The sequence below is a fragment of the Pagrus major genome, chromosome 6, assembly GCF_040436345.1.
Source record: "Pagrus major chromosome 6, Pma_NU_1.0".
Lineage (NCBI taxonomy): Eukaryota > Metazoa > Chordata > Actinopteri > Spariformes > Sparidae > Pagrus > Pagrus major.
This window is the reverse complement of record NC_133220.1, coordinates 10,870,727-10,895,020: the sequence shown is the minus strand read 5'-3', so window position 1 is coordinate 10,895,020 and position 24,294 is coordinate 10,870,727. Positions and strand designations below refer to the sequence as shown.

Here is a 24,294-nt window from a genome sequence, read left to right as displayed (position 1 = left end):
ACATTGCTTGTTTTGTCTAACCAACATTAACTTTAAGATATTCATTTTACTACCACATAAGACAAAGAGAAGCAACATCATTTCACAATTTAAAAGCTGGAATTATGAGATGTTTTGGGTTTTTTTTGCTTGAAAAACAACTTGATTGACAAAGTGATTTATCAAAATATTTGCTGATTAACATTTTATTTAATGACTAATTAATGAATCAACTCATCATATCACCAGTAGCTATACAGTGACATCTCGCCCTTTAACATCTCTGGGTGCATTAAACTATTGTAGGACATGTTGCAAATCAGTTGCCAGGACTGATGTAAATATTGCATTCATGCAAAGCAGTACCCTGATTTGTCAGGTTTTAGCCAAGAACATATTTATTTGATTACTTTATCCATGATGGTATCACTGTTGTTATAATATTATCAATACTGCGATATAATAAACATGTAGTTGATAGTTGGTTTTATCCATATCGCCCACTTAATAGTCTACAGTTACATTTTTTAGATTAAATTCAAATAACAGTTAGTCTTCATGGTTGTAGCGACATTATTTCCATTTCTATTAAACATTAAACATTAAATTGATTAGCAACTATTATAAGAATTGATCAATAGTGAAGTAAAAATTGCAAAAAAAACATTCTCTAATGTGAAATTTTGCTGAGTTTCTTTATCTTCTGTGGTGTTAAATTGCATATTTTTGGGTGTTGGACTGTGGGGCAGACACGATGAGACATTTTAAGACCTCACCACAAACTCTCAGAACTAGAAAAACTGCTATTTGACTTGATTAATCAAGAAAATAGTCAGTAGAAGAATCATTATTGACACTAATTGTCAGTTGCAGCCCTAAATATAAGTCTGGTCAGACTTTGACTCCAAATTCCAGTGTTTTATTGAATGGATAATCTTATTGATCAAACAGTGAAAAGTAAAACTCAGCTCTCAGATCAAACCACCACACTATGAGTTTAATTGATTCAATGCAGCAGACTCTTACCTTTCTGTGTTGATGCTGTGGAGGCAGACAGACACAAAGTGATGGAGAGAAGAAAGTACCAGAATATTTATCTCCCGCTCCCCTTTGTCCCTCCTCTCTATCACAAGAATAGAAACACACACACACACACACACACACACACCCTGAGAGGGGTTGGTCTCAGGATAACAGTGACTGTGATGCTTGTGTTGTGTTGACAGATCACGGGCTCTCTGCTTCTTTATAATAATGTGTGTGATCTTTCCGGCGTGCCAGAACAGGATTAACAACTTCCTTGTCGACTTTCACTTCAGCAGTTTTCAGTCGGTTGTTGATCTGTTTTTTTTTTCTCTTTTTAAACTGTTTGAAGCGCTGAGTAGGATCTTTGCTGCTCTTGTACACCAGCTGCTGTGTGCAAAAAGTTAAACTTCTTTTTGCAAACTTTAAGCAGCCACATCCAGACAGTTTGTCTTGTTACTGTCGATGATTTACTGAGATGTTGTCTGGCTACCAAGACTGATGCTGGAGACTGGCAGGGCCCCCCTCGGTCTGATTAGGATAATAGCTGCAGACAATGCTAAGCCGAGGTTTTAAGGCAGGAATGCAGTTTCCAGTATACATTTAGCAAAGGCCTTCCAACTAAACATAGACAAACTGCAGCACCATGTGATGCTGCCACTCTTTCATACTGGGTCCCAGCTTGTGTTTGTGTGCAGGCTTCGTATTTGTCACTGTAAACACAGATGAATGTGTCTGCCTTCTGAGACCTCAGTGAATGCAACGACAATAAGTGCTTCAATTAATCCACAATCACTTGTCTGGTTTGTGTTTGTGTTACAGATGTCATAGTCTTCATCTTGCACAGCGGCTGCACACACTTAGAAGTCAGGTTTGAAGGCTAGTCACATGCCTGGTGACACTTGCCAGTGACACAGCAGCTTTGATCTCAAACAAAGCAGCAGGCCGACCGACATCACCATCCGTAGAGCCGAGTGGTGGGAATATAAATGAACAGTTTTGCCGGACCACAAGCGCTGCCAGAACAAGTCGAACGACTGCAGTATTAATGACTCTGTTAGGATAGGATGCTTTTCAGTGTGATGCGATGGCCGTTCATTCACCATGTTTTGACATTTTGTAGGCTGTGCAGTCGCTTGAGCAAATAGCCTCTGACAAAAAAAAGTCCTGCAGGACAATTCATTATTCATAATCGGCAGATTAATGAAAATAATCGTCAGTTCCAGCACTAATTTGGCAGCTCGATCCGTCTCCGGGAACTTTTTCAAAAACAATCATTAAATGCTTGTGAAAGTCGCTACACTGGGACGGTTGTCAAGGGTCTGGTCCTGTTTGAAGCTTTTGTGCATGAATATTTCAACAGTGTGTGTGTGTGTGTGTGTGTGAGTCACTGCCTCAGCAGTCCTGTAAAAGATTGGACTGAGATTGTAAAAAAGTTGGAACTGGTTCCTTGCAGATGTGTGACAAATTGAAGACAGAAACAAAAGTGTCTTGGTGAGTTGTTCAGGCTCCGAAAGTCTCCACAGCAGCTTCTGTTGGTTTGTGATGCGAGCAGCATCTTTATCAACGCTACAGACTCCCTTGCTGGACCATTATCTGGAGAGACGCTGTTTATTTAAGATGTTTTGAGACTGTTGTTTTCTGTGGATGTCACTTGAGAATGTAAAATAAGCATTTCTGTCGTCAGTTTCGTGCCAACCACTGTGGGTAATGCGTTGCTATGGCCATATTCTCAGTCGCTGTGAATAAAATATTGGGCAGCTGTTGATGTTGTGTAAATTATTCCTCTTGTGGACTTTATATATTTATTCATTAACTATTTTATTGTATTTGTCAGATGGTCTTGGTGTTTTTCCAGTGTTTCCCAATGCCCAAGATGACGTCCTCAAATGCCTTGTTTTGTCCTTAAACCAAAGATTTTCAGTTTACTGTGATAGATGAGTAAAGAAACAAGAACATATTTACATTTAAGAAGCTGGAATCAGAGAATTATCACTGTTTCTCATGAAGAATTACTCAAACTGATCGATGAACTGATGGGTGATTAATTTAATAGCTGACAACTAATCAATTAATTGATTTATCTGCTGGCATTAATATTCTGTTGATCAATTAATTGGTGAAAAATAAAATTATGAATCTGAAAATGAGTGTAATGTCTCCTTTCATATCAAGAGTACAGTGGTAGTAGACCCTCATTTATTGCCATTTGGTTCAACTCCTGTTTATTTTATCGGCTCATCCTTCCTCGTCCTGTTCTTGTGAACAGGATATCTCAAGAACGCCTTGAGGGAATTTCTTCAAATTTGCAAATTTGGCACAATTGTCCGCTTGGACTCAAGGATGAACTGATTAGATTTGAATGGTCAAAGGTCACTGTGATCTCATGACGTCCCATTCTTGTGAACGCGGTATCTCAAACGGCCGGAGGGAATTTCCACAAATTTGCAAATTTGGCACAAATGTCCACTTGGACTCAAGGATGAACTGATTAGATTTGAGTGTTCAAAGGTCAGGATCACTTTGACATTATCATATTCTGTACATATAGTACACAGAGGCGAACAACTGTGATGCGGTACCAGTAGTTGAAAGTGTGTTGAGCTTGTTACTAGTAAAGGAGGAACAGTTTCAGTGCTCCTTGGCGTAATGTTTTTAAAGTCTCTGAACTCTAGCGGAGGGATGGATGGACATTTTTTTCAAAAATCTCCCTTTGGTGTTAAACTGAGTTGACATCGCTGTGTGACCTCCTCTATGGAAGCACACATTGTTTCTAATTTTGCGATTATTTTGACAGAAAATATGATTGCAATATGATTCACAGTCAGTGGGAATGATAATTTTTGCATCAAAAACCCATTATGATCAGGATGATGTGACATTTGTTGGGGTTTGTACCAAACAAACATGTTTTCTCACATCTGGAGATCAACTTTTTAGGTCAGGACATCTCTGCAGCGCTACTTCATCAAAACTCGTTTTAATAATATTTTCATTGATTGTGCAGCCTCAGTTCGTAGCCTGTACCTTTTTGCATACTGGCAGTTAATTAAAAACAGTATTTTAATACTGTTGCACTTCACACTGACCACATGCTTTACATTTGTGGGAGCATATGTGTGGCTGCTGCTGCATTTTCTCCTGCTCACAGAGGAGCAGCAGGCGGCTCAGTGGGATAACTGGCGAGCTGTCAACCTCTTGAGACCACATTGACTGTGACCTGCTGGGCCAACAACCCTGCTATTTATTAGTTTCATATTTATAGTCAATGTGCAACGTTCAAACTTGCACCAAGGATGGGACCCTAGTATGGAAAGATATACTGCATTATACTTACATTTGCACCGTCTGTAGCTGTATAGCCTTATTCTTCTCATCGGTCGGGTTTATTGAAATTTGCCGGTCTGTTCTTTTGCTCTTTTGCTGAGTCAGGACTTTAAAGTCCCTGATGCTGATTTGATTTATGACGCTGAGATCCAGGCTGCTGGCTCGAGGCAGCTGATTATAATTCCACAGTATATATGGCAGCAGGATTAACAAAGTGCTGCGTGTGATTACTGGACTGTCTCTAGGAAACACTGACTCATATACGAATGCCAGGGTATTATAGCAGTTTACTGTACAGTAGTTTCTCACATGTGACACTGTGCTGTAAAGTAGATGGTTTAAACAGAAAACTGTAAAATGTTCACTGCAGCTGTACCATGTTAAGTAAACTTATATTTTTGGTGTAATTTCTTATTTAAAGTGTAGAGTTAAAATAAAGTCTGATGAAACTGAATTGACATGGTTCTCATGTGAAACATATACAATTTTCAATTTTAAGGGTGGATTTAATATCAATGTTTGTTGAAATTTGTGATGAGTCCTTGCTTTCAGACACTGATTGATAAATCCAGGCTGCTCATCTACAGCTAGTGACCATTGATTCTTGCTGGCTGAATGATCACCAGCAGATTTTATCGGCTGTTGCTCCAATGCATTGGAGCTACTGAAATGTAGACTTCCCCAATCTGATATGGGTCTCACTAAAAAAGATGGTATTTTACCCAAATGGGTAAAAATAATAATAATAACAGTAATTTTGAAAAAAAAAAATCATCTCTGTTTTGAATTGTCAACCAGCTGAGCCGACAAGAATGTGCATCAGGCACACAGCACACTGTCACTGGACACAAAGTGCCGCCCCCTGGTGGAAATACCAATATTTTAGGGAGCTCCAAGTTAATACAGGGCAGGACGGAGCTGTTAAACTCTGACAGCATTCAGGACCAACTTCCACACTGTGTGGCCTAAGACATTACTTATAAGTTATAACCCACCTACAATGCTGTACTGAGTTCTCTCCCCAGACAGCTTAACAGCCAAACACATCTGGGCTCGCCTAGCTTTAGAAACCCACATGAAGGCCGGTTTGACCAACGACCCAAAAGTGGCCCTAACGACTCTGAAACTCAGAGCTCACACGTGTCCTTAACGACTCTGTAGGGACACTCCCACACAGACTTTAAAAGCCTGCGGCTCCCCTCCAGTTAGTTAGAACTGAAGAAGCCTCTTGGATGACGAGAGGTGAAACGTCTTCAAGAAACTGAAACAAGTCCAGTTGCATACGGTAGCCCCACAAAATAACACTTGCATCTTACATTGGAGAACACAAAGTCACTTTTTACTGCACTCTGTACACTCCTTTCACTTTTCTCTGGTGTTTTTAGTTTTGGAACGTACTGCAGCCCCACACACATGTGGAGAGATCCAAAGCTTCACAGACCTGCTGTGCACAACAGATTTTCCTTTTTTTGATAATAACACAAAAACAAGACAAATCAAGTGAAGACTTCTTGGAAATTATTATTATCATAGAGAATTATCTCATCTGACTGACAGACTGAAAAATTAGGTCTCTCTGTTGCCCTCTGGTGGGCAAAGGACAGAAGGAAATAAAACTATACATGTCCATGGTATATTCTTACTTACAGCTGACCATTCAGAGGAAACGTACATCCATTTTTTAAAGATTTCTACAAGGTCTGAGATGAAGCACATTTTTGTTCCTCTAACTCATAAATCACAGCATGTGAAAGCTCAGGATCAGATCCCAGTGTAATACTTTCATCTTTGGAAGGATTTCAGATTTCAGAGTTTTGCCACTGATGTGACTCACATGTTGTAGTCGGTGCCAAAACAAACAGACGTCCCCACCGCCACAGCTGCCTGGCACTCCGGTCATCGTGCCTCCTCGGCGCAGGCAGAGACGGGTCTGAGCACTGCGACTCCCTTGTTCACCACAACAGCAGGCATTTTGCTCTGTTTGATGATGATTACAAGGAATAAGAAGCACGCCCAAGACCGCGTAAACATACACACTGATTTCATCAGAGCAGAACCACCAAAACAATGACAGCTGTGTGAGGCATGCCAGATTTTGTATCACGGGGCAATGGGAAGAAAAATTCCATCAGTTTTGTTTGTTTCTGCCTGATATTTATTTTGTGTCTAACCAATGAAGCATTTCTTGAAACCATATCTACACAATTTGGCATGTAAGGCAGAACAAAAACCTTTTTATTGAGCGTAAAGTGAAGCATGATGCTGTTTTTTCACAGCTGTCAGTCTTTAAACGTGTTGATTTCCAAATTCAACATTTGCCAAACCCAGTTGTTACAGTGCAAGTGTCTCTTAGTGTTGCAACAGCAGAGCTTAATTTCTTTCTTTTTTCTTTTTTTCTTCTAAGAATGCAGCCAGTCTGGACACACACAAACACAGAGTTAGAATTCAGTGTGTTATTAAATGTTAAGCATGACATCTTGTTTTCATAATCCAAATTCAACACACGGAGCAAAATCTGCTGGTGAACTCGTACAAAAAGCTGCGTGGTTTTAGGCCTCTTTGATTCCTCTTCGCCTGTAGCTGGAGTGAAAGGGCGGAGTGAAATCGGCTGGGTATCGACTGAAGGATCCTGGAAGCGAGGATATCAGGGCGCAGATGTCAGTCCCAGGGGGAGGGCGATGCTTCAGGCCTTACTGGGAATGAGCCAGCGCTCCTGCACCCTGACCGAAGCCGAATCCCTTTGGACCAAAGTTCTTCGCATAGCAACCTGTGAATAAACATTACAGAGGCTGAGAAACACACTGGGTAGCAGTCTGGAGTTTGAATTACACAAAATATGGTTTATTGGTTTATTAAACCTCAATTTGCAGAGCCACGGTATCAGAGCCCCGGAATGGTTTTTTTGGTTGTCGGCTGGTTTATTAAATCTAGGTCGCTGTCAAACATGAAGTCTTGTTCAAATATGAACCAAAATACACTAAATGGCAAAGGGTCAGAGAGGCTGCCGACATTTTGGGGCTCTGTCTCGAATCGTTTAGAGCAACTGCGTCTTCTCTGCAGGCTGAGGGTCAGATGTTACTAGGTTAACTCATGAACTGACATCTGAAGCGCTGAACGTCGTACCACTCACAAAACAACTGCAAGAACTGCATTACAATAATACAATATTGATTCATTTGGAGTATGAATTACTTTAAAAACATGTATTATTTAGTAGATAATTTCCTTAATTAAAAAATATATAATTTGGTTTATTAGATATCAGGAAAATGACATTTTAAATTACACTTTCCTGAGCCCAAGTCTTGAAATTGCTTTTTCTGTCTGACCAGCTGTCCAAATATTTAATTTAATGTCACATAAGAAAAAGAGAGTCAGCAAATCTTCACTTTTTTGAACTAGACCAAGGGAATGAAGTCTGATAATCAGAATAGCTGCTGATTCATTTTTCTGCCCATCAGCTAATTGAATTATCCACAGCTCTTATTAACAGACACAGACCTTTACAGAAGATCTCTCCGTCTCTATCAGCCACAGTCGTGGACTCCAGTCCTTTGCCACACTTGGCACAGCGAAAGCAGGCTTTATGCCAAGACTGATGAGAGAGAAGAGAGGTGGTTCAATATCAAGACTATACACAAAACCAACAAATCCCCATGCTTATTCTGGATTTAAAGCACAGTTTCTAAACTGAGATAACCCTATACTGTATGTAGGTCTTACATTGCCTCCTCCGATGACCTTCTCCGCTGCGTACACCGTTTTCCCACATCGAGGACACACATCTGAGCCCCCTGCTTTCTGGGCAAACTTTGAGGCGTTGGTGTTAGTTGTAGGGCGATGAGGAGCTTGTCTGTCAAGAAAAAAACAGCTTTAAAAAAAGACTGAAAGGCAAAGTCAGCTGTGGGAGGAAAGGGAAAAGCTGGATTGTTAAGTCTTTTGATCCAGCACTTGTAGAAATGGTTTTGTTGTGCACTACAGTCAGTTTAGAAAGGGAAACTCAAACATTATCTTTAATCTGGCTATACCGTAGGGATCAACGGATATGTTTTATTCAGGGCTGCTATCGATTATTAGTAATCAAGGAGATCAATAACCAATACTTGGAACACATTTGCAGTAAAAATGAACATCTTGGTGTCAAAATGTAGAATACCCAATGATGTACAATTTTGAGGTACTTAACTTGAGTAAAATCACTTTATACTTCCCTCCTCTACATTCATTTAATAACTTTAGTTGGCAGTTACTTTGCAGATTTACATTATTCAGTTTTGAGCGGCTATTACGTGTGATGTGCAGCCAATCAGATACTGTTGTGGGCGGGACATTGAGTAAGACCACAGAGTGGTGACTACAGACAGAGAGAGGAAGCTGCATCAGAGCTGAAGTATTACATTTTAAATGTATTTTTATATTATCGACTAATGGCAGTGATGGTATGTAATTGGATACATTTACTCAAGTACTGTACTTAAGTACAATTTTGAGGTATTTGTACTTTGTATTGACACTAAGATACTTTATACTTCTACTCCAGTATATTTTGGGAGCAAATATTTATTTAATAACTTTAGTTACTAGTTACTTTGCAGATTACATGCTGTATGAGCCAAAGTAGCCTTTTAAATTAATTTATTTTATCTGCAATAGAAAAACAAACATACACTGTTTCGGTGTATATCTGATAGAATAAACAGCCAGGCCAATAATAAATCGACCACCAGTACAGCATTTAAATACATGCATGTAAATATACTGTAGGTATCATTTACTTTTACTTTGACGTTTGATACTTAAATGCATTTAATATTGCATATTTTAAGACTTCTCATAAGGGTGATTTTCCCTTTTACGAAGCAATATTTTAACACGATACCTTTACTTTAACTCAAATTTGACTTTTGGCCACTTTTTACAACGGCAATTGGACACAAAAACCACTGATGGCAATAATAAGAAAAATGCTGAATATGGGCCCCAGTAGTCCATAATAATAATAATAATAATAATAATAATAATAATAATAATAATATCAATACCGATAATACAGTAATAGCAGGAGGAAGTTTTTGCTCACACTTCAGGCTTGATTCCAAGTCCTTCTCCTGTGTCCATACTCAGAGTGCCGGCTCCTCCTCCGAAGCCGTAGCCTTTTGGCCCATATTTCTTGCCATAGCATGATTTGCAGTAGATTTCATCCACGTGAACGGCCACTGTTGTGCTGTCCAAGTTCTTCTTACAGACCACTTACAATAAAAAAGAACAAACAAGAGAAAATAATTAGAAATACCAATATGCACATGTACTTATTCACAAGCATCTGTGCAGCACTGAACGACTCTCAGTTCTTGGCATGCTTTCCACAGATGTTTAGCCGTGACATTGCCACAAACCATGTGTGACATTTCAAATAAGAAACTGGCATACCCACTATGTGTTAAGCTGGCTCAGATAAATGCTCGTCTGTGCTGCCGGGGGGAGTGTGTGTACCTTCCTCTGCCATATAAGGAAAACCAATGTGTCACATGCTTCCACTGGATCCTAATAAGGACTGAGATGTCCGAGTGAAAACCTGCAGTTGCTCACTTTCCTGCTCTGACGCCAAATACTCTGCATTCCACCGCTGCACTTCACTTGTGATTTCAGGCTTGTTTATGCACTGGGAGTCAGAGGAGGGAATAAAGCAGATTACCTGAAAACTTTAATACTTACTGCACAGAAAACAGGATTTATGCCAGCTCTTCCCCTCGCACTGCACTTCCTCAGCGAAGTAGACGGTTTTCTGGCAGCAGCCGCACTTGTTTCCTCCTCCGAAAGGCATCCTGTAAGCACACAGGAGAGCCAGTTGTGTACATTTTTCATTCACTGTATATATAACATCTCTCTTCTGAATCGGTGTTACTCAGCAGACAGACGCCATCTGCAACACTTGAGGCTAGATGCAACAATTCCTATAAAAGGAGAGGTACCAGTCGGCTGTGATACACTGCTTTCAGTGTTTCCTCGTCCTTGACTATTCATTCATGATTGTAAAATGCAAAGTACCTGCTGCTGTGGCTCAGACACAGCAGCAGACTACCTCCACACAGAATGAGATCACAACACACTCTGCATGCCAGCTCTGAGTTTCTGAGTCTTTTTATGGTGGTGGCTTCATGCAATGTTGTCATCTCACACAGAAAGTCAGCAATTTACGAGGTCGCTGGATAAACAGGAAATTTCCGACATTTAATTGTGTAATCACACATGTTGTGACCTCAAACAACCCAACAGGCTCGGATGAGGATTGTTTGATTTCAATGCTTCTGAAAATAATTCGTAAAAACACTATTTTGGGATAGTTTTAGCATCTTTGAGCTTACTTAAAGTGGCAGCGGCACCTTTTACAAGGTTGTTTACTTAGGAAACATTCAAAATTACATTTATTTACATAACAGTATTGTCCCTTTATGCTCCTCATAAAAAAACTGAATGCTATGAGTGGATGGATAAATGATGACGCATGTTGAAAAGCATGCACGCCCAACTTATAAAGTAAGGCCTCTTGTAAAACAGCACACACTTTAGTCATTTGATTAAAAGTAACTTCACTGGAAATCTCACTCGTAAAATTTTAGCAAAAAATGTTGATTTCATTGGATTTTATTCCTAATTTGACCAATTAAATCTTCAGTAAAAACAAACAAGCTTTTATTTTCTCTACAAATTAACTCTTTACTGCACAAATCAACAACACATGGACTCAACAACTAACAACTTGTTACTCTATTAAGCTGAGATATTTGATGTTTTCTGTATTCTTATGACATAAAAAACAAACCTACCTGTACTGAGGTGAAAGGCTGGTCCTGTCAGTGGTATTCAGAGATGACTGAGCTGAGTGGAGACACTGGTCTGATGAAGAGAAGCAGAGGGAGGCTGAGTGGACACCAGGCTAATGAGGGAGGAGTCAGGACACCGAGACAAAAACAGGGAGAGAAGTGGGGAGGAGAAGGAGGAGGAAGATAGTGAGAGATGATGGACGGGGAGGGAGGGAGGGACACAACAAGAGATGTCAGTGTATCAGAAACTGTCCGAGTCAGAATGAAATGTGGAAAGCAACAGATGGACGGTGACTTCAGTGTAATGCTGCACATAAGTGACCCCAAATGGACAGAAGAGGTGACTGTTGTTAGCTTTGAGGACTTCCACACCAAGAAGTAACATGGCGAGACATCAGTAATGATTTTTATCTCATTGTTTTGGTTTTACTGAGCACAACTTTACTATTTTGGTTCAGTCTCACCACAATCATCATGCCATTCGCAGTCACATAAGGCAGCTGTACAGATCTACCAATATGTTAAGATTTTACGTTTCAACCTTGTGTTTCATTACCTCCCAACTGTCTGTTATGATGAAGCTCTTCTTTGGTATAGACTCAAAAACCACGTAAATGGGGTAACATCAAGGAAAACATGAAGTTTTGGCTTAGAAATCTCCGTTTTGTCGCCACTAACGCTGCAAATATGTGAAAAAAACTCCTGATTGTTGTGAAATCGACTGTGTTTTGTCCATTGAAAGGGAACTGAATGGTGGTCTTGAGCAGTGGTCTCTACGTATTTTAGAAATGTTGATATAATACGTACGTACGTTTTATTCTGGCAACTGGGCTGTGATTCTTGTCGAAAGCGCTCTAAAAACCCACAGTACCCTACGGGCAGAGCATCAAGCTGAAGATGGACAATGATAGTCTGTAGAAACATTGTGAATCATTCAGCAGTTAAAGAGCCAGAAATTCCCTCTGTAGTTGAAGACAATTGCCAATTTTGCTTCATGTCTGCTCGCTTTGTAAATGAGCTGCTGTTGCTCTCAAGCTCACCGGCTTCCTCTGTTTCTGCTGCCCCCCAGTTGGCTAAAAAAACGGAGCTAATTTGTACATTTTCTGCAGGGTACGATCTACACCGCAGCCATCTGCCCTTCTCGCTATCTTAAGGGGATTTTCTTTTCTTTTTTCTGTCTAGCAAGTGAAACACATGATCAGTTTAATTGAGGTCGGATGACTGATTTGGCAGATGAGGAGCATTCCTTTGTTCAGCGATTAAAAAACTTCCATGGTTGCTTTGCACAACATTTTGGTATCGTTGTCCTACTGAATCGTCTTAAAACGGGGGGGAAAAGAAGAAAGAAAATCACCACAGGTCCAAAACAGTTTCACCAAATATGGATGTGAACAACCTCAAATACCCTTAATGCTGGAAATCTTTAACCTCATAGTCTCTGAAGTTAGAACAGAGACAAGTTAAAGAACTTATCGCTGTCCTAATACTTTTATTATGGCTGCACTGGATTCAAACTGAGACTTTATATTTCATATTAAAACTGAAGGCTATCTGCCAGTTCATCATGACATATCTGTGGGTTAGTATGTAGCGTATATGATGTCCTTGCTGATGCTTTTGTATCTGTAACAATAAATAAAGGAGAGAGCCTGATAAGCAGCAGTGATATCCAGAGCGGACGTCCTATAAATCTGACAGAGCTAAGAAGCAGAAATGCTGCAGCCGCTTGCCTTACAAGGTGTTCCTGCAGAAAGCATGGGATGTTTTTTTTGTTTAGTGAATTACTCGCTGTCTGAGACCTTCTGGAGGGGTTTAAGTGAATCATGTGACTCAGGGGGCATTGGGTCAATCGGACACCTCCTGTGGAATCTGAACTTGACACATATTTTGCTGTATATCTTTGCACATTACTGTAGCATATTACTAATATTATAACCTGACCTAACAGTACATCTTTAAAGTCTCAATATGTTATTTCTTCCCTCTGGGAGTCTCTCGAGCAAAACAATGAAAACAAATGAGTTTGATGTAGTTTTAAAGACGCAGTGGCTCATGGGAGTTGTTGTCATCATTTTTAAACAGCAGACCGTAGCTAATGAAATCTACGTGACTTGATTCACAGACGATGTAATGTATTACATTTGTGTTCACGTTGGCTGTCTTCCCCCTTCACTCTCTGTCTCTCTTCCAGAAGTTATAGTGACGGGACCAAACGAAACACACAGTTACCTTGAATAAACTTGTGGATTTCTCTCGGTTTAAACACGTTTGGAAACATTTGGGATAATTTAATATGTAACAAAGGTCCAGTCGATTTGAGACATATTTGGAAAAATACACAAATCACAAAAGATTCCACCTCAAGAGTCCAAACGTTGTAATGTCTGTGATGCTTAGTGAACCATTAAACATGTTTACAAGGAAAAATGGTCTGATTAAATTAGGGACCTATTTTCTCTTGTGTGCTCGGCTACGTTAAAGCACATTATCATCATCTATAGAAATAAGTAAGTTTAATTGTCTCCCTGAAGAGAGAGGGTTTTGTGTGCTACATGATTTAGATCCATTTAATGTTTTAATTGCTCGTTATAAGATGTTTTAAGGGCCTTTTTAATAAAATAATGAACATATAATGAATAATGACTTCTTCTGGTTGGATGATTATTAAAAACATGAGCTTTATTTCAGAACAGAAACTCCTTGTGGCAGATTGTCCTCTGTAAGATGTAAGATCTTTGATTGCAATGCAATTTTATATGTGAGAAGATATATTCTCTTGTTGACAAATGGCTGCTTTCTTGTGAAAACCTTGGAGAAAGTATTATCTTATCAGAGCCAAGAAACTGCTTTCTTTTCAACTTTGTGACGCTGCATTTTCAGATGATTCATTGGGTTTGTAAATGGTTTATTCAGTTTTATTCTCAGACAGTAAAGAAAACTAATCATTCAGGAAAAATCACATTTCACCGGAACAGAATCTGAGTTTTTTCTTTCACAGTTTTCGGTTGTGATCCTGAATGAAAAGCTGCAGAATTCAGCGTAATGTTTCTTTACTTATAAGGTGATACCATTCATTTAAGTTAAGCGATTGCAATCTAGAGTAATTTCCAGCAGGTTGAAATACATATTAAGTACTTAGTTCCTCAGCGTTAAATCCAGTTTTTGACATGTTGTCATGCTGCATCACAATCTTTGATCTGAGGCGATGTGTTACTGTTTTGTGTTTTACAAGCATAACTCTACTTGCTTAAAATCTGCGGAAAATCTGCAGAGTTGTCGTGTCAGATTACATGTCGGACTACATCTACCATTATTTAACATGCGCTGTTTCCACTGGGAGGAAGAGAGGAGAGGAGTGACAGAGAGACTCATTGGATTTAATTCAGAAGAAGAGGAGAGGATGAGAGGCAAAGGAAGAACATAATGCATTAACAACAACCTAAAAATATCTTCAGCAGGTTGCAATATAGATTTAGTTCCTCAGCATTAGGTTTAATTTTTGACATATTATAATGCTGCATCACAATCTCTGATCTGTGGCAGTGTGTTAATGTTTGACTTTTAAAAAACCTGCCGCAGATTTCCATGTGGGACTACATTTACCATTTTCCATCTATGCAGGGTTTCCACTGGGCAGCAGGGAAAAGTCACTGCACCTCTGCAACGGCAGTTTGGTGATTCGTGCATGTGGACTAACACAATGCAGAACTACTACTACATTCAGAGCATTGCTGGCATTTCACTGGTGATCTTGTTCACTGTGACATTTAACAATTGTTAGAGAGCCGTATTAGAGCACATCACACATGAAGTGACCTTTACGTTATGATGGATGGATGTTTGGTCAGTGTAACTATAAAGTCATCCCGCTGCTCGCCAAATATAAAACTCCAAGGAACAATTTCATGTTCTCTTGCACATTTATTCCTCATTTTGTTTAGTCATTCAGTTTAAAAAACACGAATGCCAGCCCTTCCGGCGTGGCTCAGATATCTCCATATACGAGGAGGATCAGGAAAGGTGAAACTGATAGGGAGACGACTGGAGTCGATACAAGGAGGGAAGTAAAAGCCAGCAGAGAGAGATGCTGCTTGGTCTGCCATCCTCCCTCTCCCCAAGCCCTCTAGGCTCTTCACCATCATAGGAAGAGACAATGATGAACTCAAGAAGCCTATTTATAGCCGGCGATTGGCCAACACTAGCCCCTCTGTCTCTGCTCTGTGGACATCCGCCTTGGCTTGCTGTGTAGTATGTGCACATGTGATTATGCACATGACAGAGAGGGAAAAGAGAGGAAGAGAGGGGTGGAGTGACAGAGAGACTCAATGGATTTAATCCAGAGGAAGAGGAGAGGATAAGAGGCAAAGGCAGATAAGAAGCAGGAACAGGGCTGAGCTGGGCTGTGGTCCATGCTTCAGTGTACTGACGAGTGCTGATTGCTTATTGGAGTCTGATGCAGGAATTCAGCAGTCTCTTTCTGGCATTTGACCTGACGTGAAGCCAGGACTCCTCCTCTGGTGATGGTCTCCCTTTTGGCAGCATTGCCTGCAGAAGCTTTGCCAAGTTGTCAGGTGAGGAAGGAGAGCTGGAGGAGGTGAGTTGACTTCACGCTGAGGAATGATGCGTTTGCATAGCAACTAGCCGGCAACTGAGCGTGTTTGGCTTCGTGCACGGCGGCGTTTAGTGTTCAATCCACTGTGGCTGATTTCCATGTTGTGTGTTATTTCTGCCAGGATCATCTCATGTAGACTCATTTTGCAGTTTACAAGTGCATGTTTTTGTATTTAACTTTAATGTAGAGCTCAAACAAAAAATGAATAATAAATTAGGAATTATTTTGAACATCTATGAATAATTTTTTAAGCAAAAAAGCCAAACATGTATGCATTCTAGCTTCTCTAATGTAAATATTTGTTGGTGTACTTTGGTTTTAGGACTCAGACAAAACAAATCATTCTACTATGTCAACTTGGGCGCCAAAATATTTAAATGGGGTGACCATCAAATCCAATTTATCAAGAAAAAAACAGCTGAGTCAACAGATAAATTAAATGGGAATGAAAAGTAATTGCTACTTGCAGCTCTGCTTCGCTGACTTATTATTTGAATATGGTATTATGTGGTCAACACTGACCTAAATCCCACTCATTAAACAAAATGCCTTTCTCTCCGCAGTGTTTGGGGACACCCGTAATGAAGTTACTAATCCGCCTGTATTTAACTTTTCTGGCAATAAAGCTCCTATTTTCTCAGTGTGAGAAAACAAAAGCAATCTGTTCTGACACTAAGAACAAGACATCTAACGTCATTTTACAGGATTATGGAAATGAAAATATAACTCCTGTTCATCCAATAAACATTGTGAGAAGCATTCCAGGGGGGGGACATGAGATAATTTGTGTTTGGGGGCAGGATGTCGGCGCTGGACGACCCTCTCCAGCAGCAGTGTTTTTAATGTGCTCTCAGCTGACTCGGGCTCTGCGGCACGCACTGTGGCTTTAATGAGAGGTGAGGAGGAGATGCAGTTTCATAAATTAGTCAGTAGAGGTCACATACGGGCAGAGATTATGTGCGAGTGATACTGAGACACACCCTGATTCCTCCTCTCTCTGGCTGTCTTCTGGCATGTACTACTCGCTGTAAGCCCTGCTGATGCAGAAGGTGACAAGGTTTACTAACTGAAGCAGAACGTGCACGCATTGGAGTGTGAAGTGCACAATTAATAAGCTGTGAGGGAAGGGTGAAGGATGAAGGACTTTGCTATCAATTCAATGCACTTGGGTTGTTTGTACCTGCCTGTGAACTCGCTGATTCTTTATCTTGGCACCTTTAATTAAGCTGCAATTATGTTCAGCCCGATGCGAGGTATCTAATAATGTAGATAGCAATTTGTACCTCTCAAGGTCAGACAGCATATGTGTACAGTATGTGTGTGTGTGTGTGTGTGTGTGTGTGTGTGTGTGTGTGTGTGTGTGTGTGGATTAATTACACATTTCTGCATATTTCTGTGTCCAGCCGGTACACGTCTTTGCCTGTAATCCTCACTTATCTCCTGTCTGCGACTCAACACAGAGGATGTAGGGCTCCAATTTCCAAACTGCCTCGCTCTATAATCTCTCCTCATGAACTTTAGTCATCCTGCAGAGCCATTTAACTTCATGGAGAGGCAATTTATTCAAATGTGCATGAGGGAATATAGCATAAGCCACCATCACCCCACCATGTATCTTCACACCAGTATTCCTGTTGTTTCATGGCTCCAGGCACGCACTAAAATTGGTCATGATCCACAACATGTCCTTGGTCTGCTTTGTGACTTGATTGCGTGAGTCACTTCACAATATCTGGCCTCGCAACACACACAGGGGGTTGTCTTAGTCACAGTTTGTAATCCCCACCTCGATGATTATATGAGAAAAAGTGTGTGTGAGCCCATGCTGTCACCATGTCATCGCTCCTGTCAGTCTTTTTTTCCCTGAGCTGACACCTCTGAGTCGGCTTCCTTTGGCCCAGATTCCCTGTGAGGGAGCCTGTGCCCTGTAGGCAGCCAACTACAAACATGCAGTGACAATTCAAATCAGTCCAGTTCACTGGCTCTGGCTGTGACTCAGGACATTGAGCGCCAGGCGGAAAAGATACATACGCAACCCGCCAAGCTGCACTGTGACAGATAGAAAGTGAGGGAGACAAGACAGTGCAGGCAGTTTTATGAGGGTTTCATCAGGTATATATGTACGGCCCAGTTTGAGCTCAGCACTTTTGTTCAGAGAGACCGGGAGTGGAACAGTGCCAGGTCCATTTGCAAGTCGGAGAGAGAGCGCCTGCCGGCTAAGTAGTCTGATCCACAGGCACCAACTGCAGCAGAGGATGTGTCGAGAGTATTGTTATGCAAGCAGGAAGGGAGCAGTCCCACTTTGATCCAGACATCGGACGCAGGCTGGAGCGCTTCAGTCCTCGATGCTGTTTGAGCTGGAGGCTGCTGCTCGCTGTCCCATCTGGGAATCTGCATATCGGACAGTGTACTGTAGCACAGGGCTCGGAGCAGCCACTCTGCACAGTGTGATCAGGAGAGGGATGGACTGATGGACACCTGAAGATACTACAGCTTGACACTGTCAGCACAAAGTGGTCCCAGCTCCTCTTGCACTTGTGATCGCATCGTTAAGTTTTGTCAACCTCATTTTAGGTAAGTTTGAGTATATTATAATACAGTTTGACCAGTGACAGCTGCACAGTTTGAGTCTTTTAATTACATTTTAAATCATTGTATTGATCTGAACTTTCCATTCCTTCTAATGACCTTGTTGCAAACCGGAACAAGTGCACCTCGACAAAGTGCAGTGATTGTTGAGCATGTGAGCAGCCAGCAGACACAACCCTTTAATGATATAGTATCCCGTGGTTGACCGAGATATTTCTATCATGTGTGTGTGTGTGACGGCGGGCACAGAGAGGGGCCTGAGGGAAACACGACGCAGTCAGGCTGCTGAACTAATTCCTGCAGAGACTTTGCGGTCCCGTGCTGGACTTTTATTGTCCTGCCTGGGACAGGGAGTCATGTGCTCAGTAATTGTCTGGGATGTATTGCTGACTCATAGCAGTGTGTGTTACAGGCTACCACTGCATCAGGCTCACACTTCACACTACTCATCTCCTTGGTGTACACGGGGATACAGTAGACGGTGGCCGTTCATTCATGTTTTTCCGTTTGATGTCTTCATCAAAGAGTGAATCAACATGAGCTGTTCTGTTGGTCCCAGAAGCCATTTTAAGAATAACCACACATAAGACTCATACTGTATGATATCAAATGTACGTGCGGATACCAAAAGAAGCCTTTTTTCAGTACCCCACTTTGGGGAAAATAAACATGTTTTTTCTGCAAAACTTGCTATAATCAATATTTTGATGAATCCACAGAGAATTATAACCTAAATCTCCAGCTCACACTCAACTCTATGAAGCATTTTAGTGTCTTTCGTCATCTGTTTTGCCTTTTTTTTTCCTTACTGGAGCTGTTTTTCAAAAAGCACTATATTGTACCTGACCAGCACCAAATGACAGACTAATAAGGTAAGCAACCAGTTGGTGAACATAAGGGAGGATTTAGCAGCTAAAGGTCCAGATATTTCCTGAATATCTCCCAAAAAAATGCTAATGCTGCTAAATATGTCTGTCAGCAGTTGTTTGCTTCCCAATTACAACTTTATAAGGCGTTTATATGTTTACATTTAGTTTACAGCTGGTTGCGCTGCCTCCAAGTGGCCAAAAAATGCTTCACAAAAGAAGACAGACTGCTCCAATGGAAATGATTGTTTTTAAGAAACATTATGTAACTTAAAATAACTGCTTCAAAATCATGTTGATGGTACATTGTCTTGTAATAGGATGAATGGTGTCTCAGCCACTCCGCCCGCCTTTCACTTGTTTCTGCACTGTCACTTCAGTGAGAGGGAAGGATCACAGCGTTACATACATGTTTACTTCAATATACAAGTTATGATATACGTAATGAGCTTTGTTTGTAGTTAGCACCTACATTACATCTGACAAACTGTTACAGACCTGGGATTTATATTTTACAACATGGTTTTGTGCTCAGAAACTGTGGGGGGCGCCAAATCTCACAAAATGCCGATTTCTACATACTGCGGCTTTAACACAAGCTCTTTGAGGTGCACAGTGGTGCAGAATGACAGATGCTAAATGCTAACAATGACAATAGTAACATGCTGATGTTCACCAGGTTCATATTAATTTAGCGCTTTAGCATGCTAATACTGGCTAAATAACACTAAACTTACAATATTACTGATGCTGATGAGATTGTCATTAGTTTTACAGGTATTTAGTGATCAACCAAAGTATCTGACATATAGAAATTTTGACGACGACGACGACGATGATGACGATGATGATGATGATGATGATGATGATGATGATGATGATATGGAAAGTCAGGGAATCACCAGAGACATCAGCATTCATCCCATGAGAACCATAAATGTTAAAATGTTGTTGTTACAGGTCATTTCACATGGTTAAAGGTGCAATATGTGTAAGATTTTTTGTTATGTTTAAAACACTCAAAAATTAACTAAAATTATCAACAGAATGTGGAGAAACATTGTGTTTCTACTAAAGTTAGCATGCTAACCAGCTAATCCCCCCGTCCTCCTGGCGGTCCAAAGCTCCTTTGCTCACTGTGTCAACAACAACAACACTCTCCTGGTGTTCCACGCTCACAGTCCAGATCCATAGCTGCTCTGCTAAATGAGCTAACTGGCTAATGGCAGCTACAGTTTTCAGCAGTTAGTGGTTAGTCTCGTGATATTCTATATTCAGCTTCTGATACATGACAGTTTTTGATATCTGTTCTTCACTGTGACACATTCTGGTGTTGCAGCTCTATAACCAGCCCTATCATGCACTAATGCACACATACAGTAATTCAATTCTGTGGAGTCCATGCATGGCTCTGGGAATACCGCTAATGGCGGGTGATGTCATTGCCAATGAAACAGATCTATCATGTGTGTAACGTGCTGCACTTTTGAACTTAACTAATTTCAATGTCACTGTAGATTACGGTCCAACAACACAGAAATAGTGTCCTGCGGTAGGACGGCATCTATTATGGTGGTGAAAAATGCTGCCGAGGGCATAATTATCTCTCTTCTTAACAGCCTGCATCATGTCCAAGACACCATGAGAAGCTCTGCATGCATACAGCATACGTCTCATCAAAGAAGTACCACTGGTCATGCTGAGCTACTGCACAGCAAATCCATCGCTGATTTTAAATTACACATGTCACCAAAATAATTATGATGATTACGATATTATTATAGCGCATGAATGCACAGTAATGTTTTGATGGGATGTTTTCAAATGCTGGGCAGCGTCGTGTTCAAAGGGCGACTTTTGTTCCCTCGTAAATGCCACGTCTCAGTGTGTCCTGAATCCAACTGTGTGTGTGTGTCGTGTGTGTCGTGTGTGTGTGTGTCGTGTGGTTTGTCTGGTTCGGAAAGTTTAGTCCGCAGACACGCTCCAGTGGCAGACATGTTCCACCTTGGCTAACCCAAAATGAAATGTGTGCTGGCCTCGGAAAACCCAATACATATTTTATGCGTTCCATATAAAGCTGTTATACAATATTGAGTGTTGAGGACAAGAGTTTTGTCACAGATCCGATACGAGATGCGACATGAGGCGACACGACTCCTCCCATATTGTCCAGAGGTGCAGGTCTGGCTTTATGTTTATGCTTTGATGCAGAGTCTCTGATGGCTGCACGAGGTAAGGGTGTCAGGGGTGATCTTTACACCATGGCTTGTTTCTGGTCCAGTTGTCTGTTTTAAGGTGATGTTGTCTCTGAAATTGAGTTGCATGTTTTGATTTGAAGGCTTCCTTAATAAATATATAATGATCAGTACTTGCTTTTTTGCTTGAAGTGCAGTCAGATTCGAACACATCATTTCACTCGGACTGTAGAGTACAGTGTCGTTCTTCAGTCTCAAGTCTTCAGGTTACAATTTATGTCACTGTTAACATCTTGTCAACTGCTGAGTGACATGTTGCAGCCACTGCACCTCCCTGGAGAACTGACATTTCAGTGCAGCTTCCCCCCCAGTGAACTGAGACTGAGTTGAATCAGACACTGAGTGAAGAACACAGAAGGCTCTCTGTGATAACACTGTATAGATACAATATGCATTCTTTGACATTATGTTAAGACCGACCTTGCTGATTGTGTTAAGTTCAACATCTGGCGGCCTCAGTGGAGGTCCTCAGCTGTTGGCATGTGGCTGAACAGCTGACTGTGCTTTTAGTTAAACTGTCTAGCCAATTTCCAGGAAATGAGCACAAACTCTGAAACCCAGATGTGGACAGTAGCACTAAGATGATACAGTGTGAACGCTCCACCGTGACAGAATTGTTACAGCTATTTAGTTTCGCTGTGTTTAATATGATCGTTTAGCTTCCAGTGGACACGTCCAGTTTGTTTTGGTTTATTGGTTTTGGCCACGATGGCGACCAGGCTCTTGTAAAAAGTTATATCTTGGCTTGGTCCAGAACTGACTTGATGTTTTATTCCTATTAATAGCAATATAACATACAATTACATGTTATCAGACGTCGCGATTGTACACACATTCTTTACTCAAGTAGAAGTACAGATACTAGGAAGGTACAGGCTCTGAAATGTACTGAAAGTATAAAAGCAAAAAGCGTCCCTCTGAAGGACATGTCTACCGGCCATTTCTGTGCAAAGCTAACGGAACCTCACGTCATATTAATATAATTCAAAGACTATTAGACTTAAAGGTAGAATCCGTAGAATTTGTCTGAGCTGTTTGTCAACGCACCAGCAAGATAGCTGATTGTTGAGTCTCATTCCCAGGACATCAAATACCAACATTATGGGTTTGTAAGGCGTCCCGAGCACAGCAACAAACTGAGAGGATAAGAAAATCCAGGCAGAGATACGAGACACTAACACGCCTTGTCTGTTTTCATCTTGTTACGTCTTTTACGTCATTTCATTTACATCTGCCGTACGTGATATGCACCGATGATTGAAATCAGTCTTGTGATGTTGGGGAAGCGGCATGCAATGACGCAAAAATAAAAATCATCGATAATTCCTCTCAAATGCAATACAACGAAAATGAAGGAGGAAAGTACAGATATTTGTGTCAAAATGTAGGCAGTAAAAAGTAAAAAGTTGAAGTACAGATACCTTAAAAATATGCTAAAGTACTTCCTACCTAAATGTGCATAAGTGACTCTTACACTTACAAGGTTTTTAATAGATAAACAGGAGTGTGGAGACTAGACTGAACTATATTTTCTATCTGGAAGTAAGAACGAAGGCCAACACAATGGCTGTGTGTGTGCGTTTGACTTTAAATAAATGCTGAGGTAAAATTACTCAAGTCTGACTCCCCGTGTTTCCTAAGAAGTCTGTGTTTGGTCTGATCTGGATAATACTGACAGATGGAGAGTGTGAACGTTTCAGTTGGTCAGTTCTGGTTGTGCAGTGTTAAACACCGAGCTCAGTGGTGCCACTGTGAGCCATATGTACGCAGGTTTTCACTCCAACCATTTAAGCTGTTTTCACTAATTAGTTCCCCCCTTTTCTGGCCGTCTTTGATATGAATGGAAGCTGTCTGCTCAGTATATATTGTCATCCTGGCTTACAATACAATTTTCCATTTTTGTGTGCTGCAGAATAAAAGAGAGGCCCTGTGCTGTATAATCTGATGGCTCTTGGTGACAGCTCTCAGGAATGAGCGGAGCAGATGCTCAATAGGTCATAAAAACTGTGACTTTGATTGTGGCAACTGACAAAAAAGCTTCTGTCATTCTGCCCCTGACATGGTAGAAAACGTGTGTTCATGCATATGGATGTTCACATGCTGTGTCTTTGCTGTTGGATTAAAACCTGCCGAACATCCACTTTAAAACCACTGAAACTACATTTCTTTATTTTGTTTTTTATCTAAATTTTCAGCTTTATGTTGTGACAATGCTTGGTTCTGTTTAGGAAAAGATCCGGTTTTGGCTCACCGGGTTCTGTCGCCAACATCTTGTTGAAAATATCAAGTGGTTTCCAGCTTACAGATGTTGAAACGCTGTCTTGAACAGTGGTCTCTGGCTTGGCAGCCATCTTGCCCAGCTTTAATGTAGCTGCCCCGTCATCTCCCGACATGAAAGTCAGCTCGTACACACGCACTGTGAAAATAATATGACGCGTATACAAATTTAAATGTATCTACGGTTTGCAGAACCGTGAAACCAACATGCCAACATTTCATTTTGGTGACTGGGTTTCACACACCCTGTTTTATGATCCTCCTGAAAAGCACTTTTGTAGATGTAAACAGCTGTTTATACTTCTCATCTTTGACATACCAGCCAAAATGATGGTCTAAAAATCAAACTGAAGTATGTTATTAGCATAGGGTTTGAAGATTTGTGCAGGCGCATATGCTTTAAAGGGCAAGATTTCTATAGACACGATTTTTTATGTGTGGTTTTGTTATTTCTGTTTGTTTGATTTGGTAATCATACACTGGTTACCAACTGGTTATCTGTCTGATGTGGCTGTAAAAACTCAAATATCAAAGCAGTATGT

The 24,294-nt window shown here is 40.8% G+C and overlaps 1 protein-coding gene across 1 annotated transcript; it reads right to left on the bottom strand.

Moving 5' to 3' along the window:
* Positions 1 to 6,370: 6,370 nt before the first annotated feature.
* On the bottom strand, positions 6,371 to 11,202 carry csrp1b (cysteine and glycine-rich protein 1b). The gene is made up of 6 exons (XM_073468593.1): positions 11,157 to 11,202; positions 10,045 to 10,154; positions 9,410 to 9,578; positions 8,053 to 8,182; positions 7,831 to 7,924; positions 6,371 to 7,096 (listed from the first exon to the last, which is right to left on the bottom strand). The coding sequence occupies exons 2-6, from the start codon at positions 10,151 to 10,153 to the stop codon at positions 7,020 to 7,022; spliced, it is 579 nt and encodes a 192-aa protein (XP_073324694.1). The 5' UTR covers position 10,154; positions 11,157 to 11,202; the 3' UTR covers positions 6,371 to 7,019.
* Between the last annotated feature and the right edge of the window lie 13,092 nt (positions 11,203 to 24,294).